The sequence below is a fragment of the Anguilla anguilla genome, chromosome 8 (genome assembly GCF_013347855.1).
Source record: "Anguilla anguilla isolate fAngAng1 chromosome 8, fAngAng1.pri, whole genome shotgun sequence".
NCBI lineage: Eukaryota > Metazoa > Chordata > Actinopteri > Anguilliformes > Anguillidae > Anguilla > Anguilla anguilla.
This window is the reverse complement of record NC_049208.1, coordinates 2,191,987-2,209,486: the sequence shown is the minus strand read 5'-3', so window position 1 is coordinate 2,209,486 and position 17,500 is coordinate 2,191,987. Positions and strand designations below refer to the sequence as shown.

At 49.1% G+C, this 17,500-nt stretch overlaps 1 protein-coding gene across 1 annotated transcript in view; it reads left to right on the top strand.

The window, feature by feature from the left end:
• Positions 1–17,500, top strand: part of LOC118233847 (disco-interacting protein 2 homolog C-like) — a 167,147-nt gene that overhangs the window by 72,825 nt on the left and 76,822 nt on the right. Inside the window, 2 exon segments of the mRNA XM_035429863.1 lie at positions 11,990–12,061; positions 17,333–17,443. Coding sequence (XP_035285754.1) covers positions 11,990–12,061; positions 17,333–17,443 — 183 coding nt within the window.

Genomic DNA, 17,500 nt, shown 5'->3' with positions numbered 1-17,500 from the left:
CGTTTCTGCGGAGTCTGAAACCCCAGGGCCTCTGTGGATTAACCAGCGTTGTGCCGGGTCAGCCTGGCTGCTTTACAAACCCGCGGCATTTCCCCGAGCGTCAGGTTCTGGGTCTGATGAGGAAACTCAGCGAGGGGAGCAGATGTCTGAGGAGGTACTTAGTTTGGCTGACTTCTGCATTCTGAGGTAAAGGGCCCACTGTGGGAACTCACCGCGTTCAGTAATGTGCCCTGCACTGAACACAACAAGCCTAACAAGGAGTTTCTTTTTTTTTTTTTTTTTTTCTTTTTTTACCTTCTCCAAGTGAGATGCAGAACCTGCATTACAAGCTAAAATATCTGAAAGGTACAGCTTGCTTACGGCTGGTCGGTAGTGAGCTTGTTTACAGTTGTCATGGAGAGTAAATTATAAGGGTTTTCTGAACATAATGAGAATGTGAGGCTGTGTGTTTGGCTGCCCGTGTGTGCACCTTCATTTTAATTTCATTTTCCTCCCCCTGAGGAAGAACAGGACTGTTTTTCTTTACGTAGCTCTGCAGGCTGCCCCCAATTTATTTCTTATTTTCCTTCATTTCGCGTGTGATTTCACCTGTGGAGCTGGACTCGTAGAGACTCTGAAATGACAGAAACACAGTTAAGGCAGGATGATCCTGTAAGTCCCTGCCGTGTGCGTCCGGCTTGGCTGTGAGCCTCAGCTCCTATTAAAGCCACCATTTCTCCGGTCAGTTCAGACCCTCAGACTCAGTTAAGTGTGCACAGTTTTTAAGACACATTTTCATTTTCACTGAAGTAGGTAGTTTTAGTTCAGCACAAAAGATGTAAGCTTATGTCACCACGTTATGAGGGTACTGCAGTTATAATGATTTGGGGGGTTAATTTCTCTGCGATTTAAATAATACTTCATGTGTAACTGTGATACTGCGTTAGGGTCCTTCCTGATTCTTTGTGGTATAATTGAAATCCGTCGTAATTAAAGCCACTCATTTGTGAGCCCCCCCCCCCACCCCACGGGGTGGTTGAAAGTTGTTCTTCAATCACGTCCCTGGGGCGGGGGGGGTTGGGGGTGAGAGAAAGAAGTAATTTAGATTTAGAATTGAGGAAGCGCAATGTAAAAACTTAAACAGTTCACCTTGCCTTTGATACTTACATTTTGACAAACCACCTGTGAAAATGTCCAGTTCAGGTGTGATACCTGCCAATCATTACATTCACGTGACGGCGCTAAATCCACGTGTGAAATAGTGATTTATCATCAAACGTGAAAAGCCACATTTTTTTCGCGAGGGTCCTGACGCGCGGCTGTGGCCCCTGGCCCCAGGAAGTGGCGTGCGGGCGATGCGCTCCCATTGGTCCAGCTGGCGGGAGAGAAAGACCGAGCCCGTGAAGATTAACGGCGTGTGAAGGTGCAGACCCTCCCACGGCAACGAGAGCTCCGCTTACGAACCGCGGCGGTTTTGACGCTTCTCTCTTAAAAGGGTTTTTACTGGCTGGTGGCTTTGTGGGGAAACACTGAAGGGCTGTGTCTGGCATTGAGGCCGGGTTCCGCCATTAAATGTGTCTGTCCTTTTCCGTACTCCGACAAGCAAAAGAAATATAAAAAAACGACCAAAACTGAAATGTAACTCCTCTGACATTTTAGTTTACGTGCACACCTCTTTGGTTTGTTTTCCATTGGCGGTGTCACTAAACTGTAATTAGGCTTCTTATACAGTAGTATAGAGCATACTGTAATCTTCACTACCATAGAAGTCTCCCACCTCAGACATGAGGCATTGTGGGCCAGTTTCATGCTCATACAGCCAGCTTCAAAAAAGCCTTTTTGTAAAGGAGAGCAGATTGCCTGCCCTTCTTCCCTAAGAGGTAGAGTGCGGTGCAAATCCTCCCAGTCACAGTGGAGTGTACTGTATTGTGCAGGAGGCTTGTGAAAACTTTTAAGTCACCATTACATGGGGAGATATTTGAGTCCACTAAGCCTTTTTGAGGAGGTTTGTGCTGACTGAGAGCAATACAGAAACTCACACACACACACAGACACACACATGCACAGACACAGACACACATACACACACACACGTATGCGCACACACACACACACTCTCTCAAAACAAACATGACCTGGGTCAGTTGCTGTCATCCCTTCCCTCGAGCTGTCAGAAGCTAAATGGCGGTTTCCCCTGAAGGCAGCCACCTGTTTTTAAAACACCGTTAACGAAGGCGGCCCGGCTCGCCCCAGAACCGGTAAACACTGCTGATGTGTGCATCCATTCCTGGGTAATTAGGGGGAGGGGGGGGTGGGTGGGTGGGGTATTAAGGGCTTTTAATAAGGGGTAGAGGGACTGCTGGTGGCTGCAGGAGTGTCCAGGCATTTCCTCGGTGACTAACAGCAGCTCATCTCTGTGGCTCCGCCTCGCTATGTGTGTGTCCCCGGCGTCTCATTGGCCGTTGCCTTGTGTGCACAGGGGGCCATATGTCTGTGCCTGTCAGTGTGTTTCAAAAGAGAGTTTAACACTGTTCAGCTGGATGCAGCTGATAGTGGCCTACTTTCATCCATCTTTAAGAATTACACACACACACACACACACACACACATACACACACACACACACACACATGCTCACACGCACGCACACAAACATACACACACACAGGTCTGTGGTGAGCACAGTCAACACCGTTTGTGTTCCGCTGCTAAGTGGCTTCTGATGACATCACTCAGCTGACATCACCCGGAGTTTTCCCGCCCTTTTTGCAGCGGTGGGTTAGTGGCCTTGCGCAGTGAAATGTGTTCGGTCTCCTCACCTTTCCCTCACCTGCTCTTGCTCGGTGGAGCAATTAACCTCCCTCTTCCTGTTCTTCCCCATTTGGGATCGCCTGCCTTCCGTACCTGCGATACCTCATAATTAGGGCAGAATAACGAGCCTTTGACTCGCAGTGTTCTGTTCCCCCAGTGTCTGCCTCCTGGGGCCTGGCGAATGTATTCACCCTTTCATCTGTAAATGAGACTGGCAAAATCATGCGTTCATTGGTGCTCGCATGTTTATAGTCACCTGTGCAGCTTAGCGTGTTTGAAGTCATACGTGTTCTCCGAAGCTCGGTGTCCTGGGGCCTCCTGGCGCATTTGTGTTCACCGTGTGTAATTTTTCCTTCCAGTCCAATTTGCCCCTCTCAGGTCTTAACAAGCTGTTAATTGGACAGTTCTGTGAACAAGCAATTAACGGTAACCTTCGCCTTTTAAGGTTATTACATGGCAGACGTTTGAGCCTGCTGTAATTAGGACTGGCGTGTGTGGGGGGTCTTTTTAAAATTGGTTCTCGCTTGTCTGATTTTCCGGGCTGTCTCTGTGACGGTTAATTTTCGACGAGGGCTTCAGCGATTGGCTAATTGACTGATTGGCCGATTGATTGATAAGGCGGAGGAATTACTCCGGAGTCCTGTTTGCAGGTAACGTCTGAACCAATTTACTGAAACCGAAACAGCCTGCCTGTGTGAAAAATAAACCTTCAATCAAATGGCAATGAGACAGACATTTATTTAAAGATAAATACGAATGCATTTTTTTTTTTTTGGGAACTTTGGCTGGTTTAGACTGGAACTGACCAAGCCGCGTTCCTGGAGAGAGCCGGTTCCATTTCTGGATTTTATGTTAGCTTCGTTTTCCACCAATTACCCCCCGACTCAATTAGCTAATGAGCTAATCAGCTGTATGGGCCAGTGCTGGATCTTTTGGAAATGAGACCGCAGTAAAACATTTTATATAGCGACACATGAGTGGCCTTCAACTGGCATTCGAGAGCTAAACGTGGGTGAAACGTCAGATCACGTAAAAAAAGATTTGCGCAGATTAATTGAGAGAGTGTTCATTCTTGCTGAGGTCGGCAGTGAAAAGTTAAACACCGCCTCTCATTTCCATTTCAAAAGAAAACAAACAGCTGCTTGCGGTTAATGATCAGGGCCGCCGGGGCCTTCCCCCGCCGCGCGGTTCTCCCACGGCGCCCGATTCGCCCCGCGGAGGCCCGGTGCGGGCTGTTTGTTTTGCTTCCATGGACATGTAACGTGTTTGGGCGAGTCGTTGGAACGCTCCATTGGTGCATAAGTGTGGGGGGGGGGGGGGGGCGGGGGCGGGGGGGCTATGTCGGGGTAGGTGTTGTATGGGGGGCACCAGCAGTTTTGCACCAGCAGGTAACCAAACCTGATGAAGTGGTTTACTCCAAAAGGAAAAAAAACGAGGGGGGGTAGCAGGCAAACTGTACCTGGCAACAAAGACTGGAGCAAAAAGAGTGAGAGAGAGAGAGACAAGGAGAGAGAGAGAGAGAACGGGGGACAACAGAGGGACAGAGAAAGAGAGGAGACTGGGAGAAACATACAAAAACAACAGAGAGAGAAAAAGAGAGGGAGAGAAAGAGACAGATAAAGGAGAAGGACAGTGAGTGAGAAGGGAGGACAGAAGAGAGAGAGAGAGGAGAGAGAGAGAGAGAGGGAGAGGCAGAGAGAGAGAAAAAAGAGAGGGAGAGAAAGAGACATATAAAGGAGGACAGTGAGTGAGAAGGGAGGACAGAAGAGAGAGAGAGAAAGAAGAGAGTGAGTGAGGGGGACAACAGAGGGACAGGGACAGACGGACAAAAACAACAGAGAGAGAAAGGGAGGGAGAGAAAGAGACTGAAAAAGAAGAAGGACAGGGAGTGAGAAGGGAGGATAGAGGAGAGAGAAAGAGAGAGAGAGAGAGGGGGAGCGAGAGAGAGAGAGGGAGAGGCAGAGAGAGCGAGCGAGAGAGAGAGAGAGAGAGAGGGAGAGGCAGAGAGAGCGAGCGAGCGAGGGAGCGAGAGAGAGAGAGAGAGAGGAGTGTCATTCTCAGAAACAGCTGTTTCTTTGTCTGCATGCTCCAGGTGTGCGGGGGGGAAAGGGAGCCTCTCCGTTAGCATCGTAGCTCCCGTTAGCCGCTCTTCCTCTGAGCCCCAAAGCTCCGAGACAAAGCACGGGATTATGGGCTATGAGCCTGAACGTTAGTCCTCCCGGTGCCAGCGAGCCGCGGCTGACCCTGGGTCGCTTCCCCTAGGGCCGGCGATGTTTGGTAAGCGCGGGGGGAGGGGGGGGGGGTTCTCACCGTGCAGAGTGAAATATGTATTTACTGTTTCAGCTGCGCAAACACAAGCGTGATTGTGCTCTCTCTCCCTCTCGACTGCGCTACCTGGATGTTTACCCGTCTTTTGTGCGTCTGTTTGAGCTGCGCTCAGGGTACGGTAGCGCACGCTAACGTGGGAAAGACTCACTTTTGTGTTCCTCATGAATTAATTTTTTTTTTTTTTGTGTGGGTGTGCGTAACAATGCTTGCATTGGTTGGCTACTGTTTTGACGAACTGGTAAATGTTTGCGTAGGCATTGTAATATTTTACGGTTTTGTGTTCCTCTCGTTTGGACTTGTTGTGGATGTAGTCTTGTGTGTGTGCACTTGCTTGGCGTAGCTGACTCGCCCGTGTGTGTGTGTTAGCGATGGTGCATCCTTACTCGCTGGTCTGCAGATGCTGTTGTCCAGGTGACAGGTGTGGCACTCCAAATGAATCGAGTGAACGAACCTGAGCGCGGGGTAATTTAGGAGATCCGGGGTGGTGCGGGGGGGGGGGGGCTGTGTTTCTGAGGGATGCTCTGTGGATCCTGAACCTGTCGCTCTTCCTCTCAAAATCCCGAAAAAATCCGAGCTGTGTGTCGGTTGACTGTGCTGATCATGTGACCTTTCCTGGGGACCCACCACCAGGGCATTGCCCATAGATTGGGGGTACACAGTGAAATCATTCGTACAGGGACACAAGCCTTCAGCTGGCTTTATAGTGATCTTATAGGAGCTTAATTAAGCTAAAATGCTCGGTCATGTAAACACTTGGACTAATTAAGTTAGAGCAGAATTTGGCATGAAGTCCAGAAGCTGTCATGGCCCCTCCAGGAATGGGGTCCATGGCCTCTGATTTAAGGGTAAAGCCCGACTCTAAGCCCTGAATATGAAGCTGGGTCCTGCAGTTCCTAGCTCTCTGACTTCCATATAAGCCTGGGACATTTTTAACGTGAATGGGAAGGGGGGCGAGCCGCCGCAGTAAACTCCTAAAAAGGAAATGAGCTCTGATTTTATTATTCCTCATTACGGGCCCTCTTTAAATAAACAGGGGCGACGTGAGAGTCGGGACTTTTCCTGTTGTGCGCGGCCCTGTTTATCTTACGGCCGCCTACAATGGGCGATGGACAGCGTTACGTAAGCATTCCTGGGGGGGGGATGGGATTCCGGAGGCCTGGCATTCCGCTCTGCGTCTTGGGTTCTGCGTTCAAAGGCCTCCGCGGCGCTGGGCCCGTCTTCAGCGCTGGCGCCCGGCCACGCGGCTCAGCCCACTGAGCGCGCCCAGGGGTGGATACAGCAGGAAGAAGAAGAAAAAAAAACTATAAAAAAAAAAAAGAAATAAAATACACAGGCTTGACCCTTTTGAAGAATACCTAAGGTTTTTTTTTTTGTTGTAATGTTTTTCATTTCTTTTTTTTTTTTTCGAAACTCTTAAGTCAGCGTTCTAGAACTCCGCTGCTTTCGGTCACCAGCAGTGATTGTGACATCGTCAGCATTAGAACGTTCAGTCAAGAGCATTCTAATCGCATGTTTGTGATCTCACACCTCTAAAGGGTTAAAGAACTGAGCCATGTGAGAGAACCTATCCATTTCCTGTAGGAGTCCGAGCCTTAAGCAGATGTGTAGAAAATGCATTTTTTCTTCCATCAAAAAGACTACAGTGAACAGTAAAGACTACAACTACATGTCAAATCCAGGATTGAAATGGAGTGGCTGTTTTCATGACATTGAGTTAGGAGTGGATAGGCAGACTCAGAACTTGACATGTTTGATATCAGAGATCACAGCAGCCATCAGGAGATGTCCTCAAACTGAGCGGTTCCCCCTGAACAACATTTCTGCTGAAAACCTTCCAAAGCTTGTCTTGTTGGCTGATGACACTTTGATCTGAACCATCCTTTAAAAAAAAGAAGCTTTTATCTCTTGGATTCCCCAGATTCTGCTGCTACACACTCAGTGTACATCCACACAGCCAGGCAGTGGGAACTCATTAAGTGATTGACCGCAGATTACCGCTGTGTGTTTACAGTTTTAATTACGCCGTCGCGTTTGACCGCTCAGAAAGCTCTCCTAACGAGCAGCGAGTATGCATTTAGTCTGAAAGGCAGCCGCGTTTGGTACGGCGGCCATTTTGAAAAGCAGCGCGGAGGAAAGCATTATCATGACTCCGCTCAGGTGCTACTTTATTATTACTATGTTTTAATCGATTGGAAAAACAACCTTGCCTGTTTTACTTAGGGACTACATATCCGTCCATTCATCAGTTATATATACCCGCTTATTCCTGGCCAGGGTTGTGGGTGGGTGCTCGAGCCTATCCCAGCATGCATTGGGCTAGAGGCAGGAATACACCCTGGACAGGCTGCCAATGCACCACAGGGCACACACACACCATTTACTCACACACTCATACCTACGGGCAATTTAGTTTCTCCAATTGGCCTACCTGAATGTCTTTGGACTGTGGGAGGAAACCCATGCGAACACGGGGAGAACATGCAAACTCCACACAGAAAGGCCCCAAGCCGAGATTTTAACGCAGGACCTGCTTGCTGTGAGGCGACCGTGCTGCCCGAGACAATATAGCCAGTTTTAAATTTAAACCAAATCCTTTCTTTTTGTGTTTTATTGTTCTTTTTAAAGTAGCATGTATGAGTAACTCAGAATGAATTAGACACTGTATGGTTGACAACTGTATGGTCATGTATATTTTAGCAAAGTGCACTTAGCCTCTGTATTGCACTTTAATATTGTGGTGATGTAGGATGAAGTGGAGGATCATGGGATGCCAGTGGGACTCTTGTTCTGTGGTTACAGAAAGTGAGCGATTGCATCCATGTGCTTTTGAAAGATGGTCTTCCTCACTGCTTCGGTTAGTGTTGTTAACATGTTAATCGAGTGACGGATGTTTGATCTTCCAGAAAAGAGTGAACTCATTTCCGAACTGTATTGATTTTTTTTTCTTCTTTCTTTGGAGATGAGATCGTCTTTTCAATCTCTCCAGTATCCGAGGATAGTCTCAGTGGGTGGTGAGGATGTGTCTGATTTAAGATTGCTTGGGGGCGAATGGATGTGTTGACATGCCCCCCCCCCCCCGCCCCCCACACACTGAAGAAATATGCTGGACGTGTAACTGCTGAGACCTGTGTACAGAAGGCCAGGAGTGAATCATCTCAGGATTTCAGCTTTTTTTCCTGTAAACAACGTCATCGCATCCCACCCTGGGGCTTCACTGATTTAACACAGAACCCAGTCCCTAGAGACCAGTAACACACACACACACACACACATGCGCACACACACGCACCCACACTCACACACACAAATGCACACACACACACACGCACGCACCCACACTCACACACAACGCACACACACACACACTCACTCACACATACACGCACACACACACTCACACTCTGCAAAGCTCTTCAGCACTGAGGCATTTTATCCATCCGAAATTCAGAGGAAAAAACCACAAGTATGACATCATCAAAACCATCCGGTCCTGTGAGGATGTGCAGTTATCCAGTGGGGGGTGGGGGATGGGGGGGGGGCACAAGAGCTTCATACTCGCAAGCTCTGTATTCGTTTAGTGTCTCTGACCTGGGGTCAGTTTTATCTTGTCTGTATCCCAGTCTTGGCCATTATGTACATAAGACTGATCTCAGGTCAGCAATCTGAGAATAGGTGCTCAGGCGCTACCCCTGGTCTACAGTCAAATGACACTCCCATTGCATAATGGATGAGGTTAGAATATGAACAGGGGAAATTCTGCTCCAAGATGCAGTATTGGTATGGACCCTTTGTCCATTTGTATGTTTACCAGACCCGGGTCCAAAACGTATTTTGTTCTGGACTCAAATGCGTTTCTGTGCTCTGTTGATCTTGCCTGGTGCAATTGAGCCTATCTAGAGAACAAAATACTGGAGAGGACTTTTACTTTCTGAACCTGAGATTTTCCACCTCTGGATTTTGAATGGCACATTTAAACATTCTCTTAACCCACAGGGTGCTGAAATTGTGTTTATATTTCCACCCTCATGCTGTGGACAATAACGTGTCCTTTGGGTTTTGCAACATGGTGTTATTTTTCTGTTGTTCTGTAAATCTAACAAAAGAAATCAATATATTTTGACAGCTGATATGAGCTTTATCAGCTGCTACAGCATCGCCGTGTGTTCTGTAGTCCTGCTTTCTGGAATATGCTGAAGCTTTTTGTGTATTAGGTAAGGCTGTCTGTCCAGTGGGGGGGTTGGGGGTTGCCGGTTTGAATCCCTCCTGGGAGTTTGAGCAAGGCGCTGAACACACGCACCGCTGTGTGAACGGGGTAAGGAGGTAAATTTGTTGTGGGGCAGCGCAAGCCGCTCGGGACGGGGAGGCTAAGGGAATGATAAAAAAATGGAGGGATGTAAAACTGCTCCCTCCTTCTCCTGGAGACGGTGCGGGTTCGAGCCGAGGGGTTAACGGGAGACACCCGCGCGATCCGCTATCGATGAGCGCTAACAGCGCTGAACCTCGCCGAACCCCGCTGAACCCCATTAAACCCCACTGAACCCCACGCAACCCGCTGAACCCCACTGAACCTCGCTGAACCCCACTGAACCCCACTGAACCTCGCTGAACCCCGCTGAACCCCACTGAACCCCGCCGGACCCCACTGAACCCCGCCAAACCCCGCTGAACCCTGCTGAACCCCACTGAACCTCGCTGAACCCCGCCGAACCCCGCTGAACCCCTCCGAACCCTGCTGAATCCTGCTGAACCCCACCAAACCCCGCTGAACCCCGCCAAACCTCGCCGAACCCCGCCAAACCCCGCTGAACCTCGCCGAACCCCGCACTCGGCGTGCGGTCTGTAAAAGGTTTACCTTCTCTCCGTTCTCTTGCTATGAATCTTCAGTCGCAGTGGAGCAATCGGGTGGAAGGGCTGGTGGTGGTAATGTACTGCTGTGCATTCATAAAACTGGACGGGAAAGGAAATTAAAGCTGTTTAAATTAATGCCGGTGTTTATTTGCGATTTCCACCTTGCAAGTGAATGGCCTTTATTATACGCAGGGCTGTGTCTTGGCATTTTAATGGGGGTTTTTTTTTGTTGAAATATGTTTCCTGGGCCCCACAGTGCCAGTACTCATATATTTTGGAGGAGCTCAATGTTTGTTCTGTTTTGGTGTCTTTATTCTGTTTAAAATGAATAAAAGGGCAGATAATTCAGCTCACTGCACTTTAATAATGCTCTTCCTTCATGCCTCTCCTTTTTTTTTTTTCTGTGTACCGCCAGTAATGCCCTAAATAATGTAGACACAGGGCCTGCTGGGGGTTATTGTAACTCAGCACTTAATTGATTAGTTAAAGCCGGTGTTTGCACTGTTTACTCATCTTATCTGGGGGGTGTTTCAGGAAGCAGGATTACTGAGTTAGCTGGATAACTGCACTGAGTAAAACCCTGTATCACAGAGCAGGATTACTGAGTTAGCTGGATAACTGCACTGAGTAAAACCTGGAATGGCTCTTTTTACTTCAGTCCATGTTCCAGATTTGGGAGGGTTCCGGGTTATCCAGCTAACTCAGTAATCCTGCTTCCTGAAGCAGGGCCCTGGTTTCCTGAGTCTGAATCCGATGCTGGCTTTAAGGTGAAATGGAAAACCCGGGCTAGACTCTGTGGCCCTGCAGGAGCGGAGTCTGATGCAGGCAGGCAGCGCTGCTGGTCTGCTGCATTCCTGATGGCCATCGGTGTTCGTTGCTCGCTTTGCAGCTCTGCAGCTTTGCATGGCCAACGAATGTCTTACCTTCTGCTTTGCAGCTCTGCATTTGATTGGCTAATTCCCACTGGCGTTTCCTCTAGCTCCTCCTCCTCCACCTTCACTTTCATCATCTCCAATTGCATCCTCACCTGTTTTCACCCCTTACTCCCTCCCTCCACGCCCCCCCTCCCCCACGGCCCCTGCACCCAACGCTCCCTCAGCCAACGCCTCCCTAGTTACCCTCGTAAAGTCGAGGCCGTGGAGGCCCTGGAGGCCCTGGAGGCCCTGGAGGCCCTGGAGGCCACGGTCTCGCTGAACTCGGCCCTGCTGCTACGATCCCCGCTAACGCACGCGCTCTCCTTCCTCCTTTTGTGTTCCTCTTCGCTGAGCCTCGAAAACGGAGCTTCCGACGCTTGTCTGACTCCTGTTTTCACTCTGCACAAAAGAAGACAGCAACCCCCCCCCATCCCCCCCCCCCCCCCCCCCCGGCTATCTCTCCATCAGGAGAGCAAGGCACTGGAAGAGTGAATAACCCAGCTAGCAAAAAAAAAAAACCTGTTATTGAGCCTTTTAATAGCGTTTCAATAAAGTTGTGTAAAGCTGAAATATAAAAGCAGATAACAAAGTTGTAGCAAACTTCTTTACTTTTTCTTTTACCCCCCTCCCCCCAAACCACAACTTTATAGCTGTATTTTAACCAGCTCACACTTGTTTTGTTTTAAGGATATATTTGCAACCAAACAAAAACACGAGAAAGCATCTTCTTAATATTCCAAAGTCACAGAGAGTCACAGAGTCAGAGAGAGTCAGAGAGAGTCAGAGAGAGTCAGAGAGAGTCAGAGAGAGTCACAGAGAGTCAGACAGAGTCACAGAGAGTCAGAGAGTCTCACAGAGTCACAGAGAGTTGCAGAGTCACAGCAGAGAGTCACGGAGAGTCACAGAGAGTCACAGCAGAGAGTCACAGAGAGTTGCAGAGAGTCGCAGAGAGTAACTGAGTCACAGAGAGACACAGAGAGTCACAGAGAGTAACTGAGTCACAGAGAGTCACAGAGAGTCGCAGAGAGTAACTGAGTCACAGAGAGACACCGCCCTGCCCGTTCGACTCTTCCCGTCCGTCACTAACGCCAGTTTCCTCTCTTTGACAGGTGACATCACACAGAAAGGCTATGAAAAGAAGAGATCAAAGTTAATTGGCGCCTACCTCCCACAGCTGCCAGGTAACGTTCCGGAGCGTTCCTCCTCCTCCTCCTCCTCCTCCTCCTGCTTCTGCGGCCCTTCGGGTTCAGAAATGATCTCTGGCCCAAGCCCTGAGCACCTCAGGCCCACTCTGGCCCAAGCCCTGTGCACCTCAGGCCCACTCTGGCCCAAGCCCTGTGCACCTCAGTGTCTTTAAGCACTGTGGACCCACCAGCTGAGTTTATTATGAGGCTTTCATTATTGTCTCACACAACGGAATCAGCCCCCCCTCCCCCCCCCCCACCCCCCAGGCCTTTGTCATTGAGAGGAACCCTGGAGGCTTGTGCGTGGGAAATGACTCTGTTCCTGGACCAGGCCGAGCCCCTCACTCCCGCTCTGTTTATTCCCTGTAACGAGGTGTCTGGGAAGCAGGCCCGGCCGGCCTTGTGAAAGGCAGGACCAATATCACCAAGATCTCTTTTTTGTTTTCTTTTTTTTGTTTATTGTTTTTTTTTTTTTGCTCATTCATTTTTCATCTCATTTCAAACGGCACTGACTCGGGAGGAGCTGTGTTAGAGATGTGGGGTGGAGTGTGGAGGGGTGTGGAGATGTGGAGGGGTGTGGAGATGTGGGGTGGGGTGTGGAGGGGTGTGGAGATGTGGGGTGGGGTGTGGAGGGGTGTGGAGATGTGGGGTGGGGTGTGGAGGGGTGTTGGAGATGTGGGGTGGAGTGTGGGGGGGTGTGGAGATGTGGGGTGGGGCGTGGGGGGGTGTGGAGATGTGGGGTGTGGGGGGGTGTGGAGGTGTGGGGTGGGGTGTGGGGGGGTGTGGAGATGTGGGGTGGGGCATGGGGGGGTGTGGAGGGGTGTGGAGATGTGGGGTGGGGCATGGAGGGGTGTGGAGATGTGAGGGGGGGTGTGGAGATGTGGGGTGGGGTGTGGAGGGGTGTAAAGTGTGGGGTGGGGCATGGAGGGGTGTGGAGATGTGAGGGGGGTGTGGAGATGTGGGGTGGGGCATGGAGGGGTGTGGAGATGTGGGGTGGGGCGTGGAGGGGTGTAAAGTGTGGGGTGGGGTGTGGAGGGTGTGGAGATGTGGGGTGGGGTGTGGAGGTGTGTAGACGTGAGGGGGGGTGTGGAGATGTGGGGTGGGGTGTGGGGAGGTGTCGAGATGTGGGGTGGGGCGTGGAGGGGTGTAAAGTGTGGGGTGGGGTGTGGAGGGTGTGGAGATGTGGGGTGGGGCATGGAGGGGTGTGGAGATGTGGGGTGGGGCATGGAGGGGTGTGGAGATGTGGGGTGGGGCATGGAGGGGTGTGGAGATGTGGGGGGGGTGTGGAGATGTGGGGTGGGGCGTGTTCAGCATGTAGCATCTAGCGTGTCTCTACTGGTACAGAGGGGTGCTGTGAGTGGGGCCTCCAGTCCTGGACCCATTTTGGGATATGAGGGGGGGGGGGGGGGGGGGGGGGGAGTGAGTCTGTGCACAACCAGAAATACGTCTGGACTCTCCTCAGCAAGGGGTGTCCCAACTAGGGGGGCACGCAGGGGAATGAAAACCATCTGCCAGAAAAACCCAAAAAAATTTGCAAGAGTTCAAGTGTGGTCATGCAGTTGTTTGGATTCTTTTTCCCTGTGTGAAGGATGGTTTTGGAGGTCTGGTTCCCGACGGGCTGTCCCATTTTACTGAGTCGGGACCGACTTCGTACGAAAACCGCAGGTTGTGTGTCGAATGTGAAAAGTGAAGTGAACCAGGTCAGTGGGAGTAGTCCCCGCTGCGGGCGGGGGGGGTGGGGTGGGGTGGGGGGGTGTTGGGGGTTCATTAACGGTGTTAATGTCGTTACACCATCTGTGCTCTCAGTGCCTCGGGTGTGGAGTCTGTACTGCAGCCCAAATCCTACACATCGGGGCTGTGAGACCTCTAAACCGCCGTTGCCGTTTAATGAGAGGTTAAAACGTGGAGAGGCTTCTGCAAGCCAATCACAGGAAGCGTTAAATGGCAACGTGGAGAGGCTTCTGCAAGCCAATCACAGGAAGCGTTAAAGGGCAACAAGTCACACTTCATGGTGACTACATTTAGATGCGCCATTTTAACTTTTCTGACCCAAATATTCAGTTCAGTACACTGGCATGAGACCTTTAAACACATTACTATAAGATGGTTATATAAAGACAGATATTCCTCTATTAAACATCATGATGAGTCATATGGCCACCCTTTCACAAATAAACAAGTCTGTGTGTTATATTTTGCTCATAATATTGGGTCATAATTCACTCTTTCCAGCTTGTTGTCATGGCAAACTTTGTGAGACACTTTTGTCTCCCAGTTATGAAAGGCATTGATATTTCATATTTTTGGGCAAGAAAAAGAGTCTTTAATAGGGAAGTTTATTTCTGAGAAGTCACTGAATAATGACTTTGCAATAAGCTATTTTGCATAAGTGGAAAAACAACAATACAGTGCTGGAGCTCCTCACCCTAAACTATATAGCTGGCAGAGAATGCCATCTATGTCCTTTACAAGGTTTATTTATGATTCTCTAATGACCATGTGTACAGGAATATTATATTAGCAGCTGAACATGCAAACAGCTTATTCAGAATGTGACTGTAACCAAGATGAAGGGCCCTTATCCGAGTACTGCGTGCATGTAAATATGGTCACTGATGGAAATTACTATGAAAATTGGACAAACTAGGACAAAGGGACACAGGCATTGGCCCTCTGGGGATGGAGTTATGACCAAACCCCCCCCCCCGCCCAAGTTTGACAGACTGCGTATGTGACCCCCCCCCCCGAATGTTTTCTTTGTTCAATAGTCAGTGTTCTAGAACTAGAGCTGCTTTCAATTACCAGTAATGATTGTGACATCATCAGCATTAGAATGTCCAGTTAAGAACGTTCCAGTCGCATATTTGTGACCTCACACCTTCTAAAGTGATCTTTATCAGCCTAAGTTATAATGAGGTCTAGAACCATCATGGCCTTCTCCACCACCATAGCCATTCTGATTCTGTTTCTGCATTTGCCGGGAAGTGTTCTGAGCCACACTGTCATTTATCTTTAAAATAAAAATAAAAACTGTATTCAATTACATTTGGCTCCTGTTAAAAGTGTCTTCATTAGAGAAATACTAACGGTGCTCAAATCCAGTTCAGCCGGTGAGATGCACAAGTACCTTTGCAGTAGGCTCAGACGCGAGATGCTCGAGCACCATCACGGTCTTTAATGCGACAGGGAGAGGGCTGCAGGCTGTCTGATCTATCCGCGCCCGAGACTAAATTAAATTTGGTCGGAGTGTGTGTTGGATCGCTCATTAGTCCTCCTGCTGTGACTCTGATAACCCAGTCTCCCCTTGCAGAGATATTGCAGTCGTAAATAAAGAGAGGTTAATAAGAGTTTAATATCCTATAAAGGGAGTGGAAGATCCTGTCGCTGCATGTGCTGCATGTGTGTGTGTGTGTGTGTGTATGTGTGTGCGTGTGTGTGCGTGCGTGTGTGTGTGTGTGTGTGTGTGTGTGCGCGTCTGTCACAATGTCAGTATTATTGGCAACAAAGAAAGAAGGTATTATTGTCATACGAGCTCCATCGCAGGGCTGTGAAACTCCAGGCCTGGGGGGCTGTAATATCTGCTGGTTTTTGTGGGTTCCTTTCAATCAGCAGCCAAATTAGGCCTTGGGGGGGGGAAAAGAAAGGAGTGCAGATTCTTTAGCCGATGAGTGACTTAAATAAATTAGTTATGTGCTGAAACGCACCGAAAACCCGGCAGGATTTGAATCTGACACCACTGGGGGTTTGAGTCACTGCTGAGGGTTTGTTTAACAAAAAATTGAGATTTAAATGCAGCGTACTAAAATTATTGTAAAATTCACAAATTCAGAGCAATTATAATTAAAAACTCCCTGGGTGATTTCATATAGAATCTCCCATGTTGACAGTTCACTGATCCCAGGGGATTTTTATGTTTTATTTTTTGGTGGCATCTTCATGTTGATTTTCAGAAGCTTTTCAGTTCAGATCGTATCTCTTTTCCCCCTCCAGGCCTCTCTGCTCAGTTTCTGCCATATTTCCCCGTGTGTGTCGCGATAAACACGTTCCCCAGGTACACCCAGGTACTCGCTCGCGGCTGTCGCTACTAGAACAGACAGTCCTGTCCACCGAATCACGTCCACCAGTTCAGTGTCTGGCAGTACCCTAGCGTAAGCCTGTCAGTAACCATTGCTGGTTGTGGAGAGCGTAGTGGACTCTAAAGGGTTAAACCATTTCATGAAGTGGAAAACAACTGTAGAAATTCTGTTACTTACAGTAACTGTATAAATCCTGTTGTTGTATGGGGTGTCCTTTACCTGTCCTATGATACCCGTACATCTGGCTCTATTGAGAGTCTGTACCTGTCCCTTGATACCTGTGTATCTGTCTCTACTGAGAGTCTTTAACTGTAATCTGATACCTGTACATCAGTGTCTGTCATGAATTTTTATCTGTCCTCTGATACCTGTGCATCTGTCTCGACTGAGAGTCTTTACCTGTCCTCTGATACCTGTACATCTGGTTCTATTGAGAGTCTGTACCTGTACCCTGACACCTGTGCATCTGTCTCTACTGAGAGACTTTACCTGTCCTCAGACACCTGTACATCTGTCTCTACTGAGAGTCTTTACCTGTCCTCAGATACCTGTACATCTGTCTCTACTGAGAGTCTTTACCTGTCCTCTGTTACCTGCACATCTGCTGTGTATTGAAATGAATGAGGAACACGCTAGCTGCGCGCACTCTCCTTACTGCTAACCGTCGCGGCTCGTAGCCCTGCTGGTGTAACCCTGAGCGCTGTTTAGCTTTAGCAGCCCATTATCAGAGTAAGCGCTTCTGCGTACCCTTTCCGGGGAACGGTGCGAGGAGGAGTAACCTTTTATGCAGCGATATCATCGTGCGACATCAGCCTTTTTAAAGTGAGAATGAATCCCATTCTTAGTGTTTGAAGGAGTGCGAAAAGCTAATTGATTCATTATAGTGTGCTTGAGAAATCTTAACCGAATGCTTGCCTCGCATGGATCCAGGGAGTTCATTTTGAAAACAGTCACCCTTAATAGGCTAATAATTTTGGCAGTAAATTTTTCCATTTTCACCACCATTGTTTCCTCCTGTTTGCTTACATTAGTTAATGCAGTCAGAACAATCAAAATGTATTTATTAATGAATAGGGGTGTTATTAAGCGTTTATTAAGCATTTATTAATGTGCGTGATTGTGATTGTGAATGTGAGCAGTTTGGGGCGCTGGGCTTTGCTGACGCAGTGCTGTTCCTCTGTTTGTCCTGCAGGGGTAGAACCCTCCCTGTCCCAGGAGAGGAGACCCCCCATCACGCCCTCTTCCTCGTCCCGTTACCACCGGCGACGCTCTTCCGGGTCACGGGACGAGCGATACAGATCAGGTACGTTTAAACACACACGCGCACACACACACTCACATACGCACACACGCACACGCG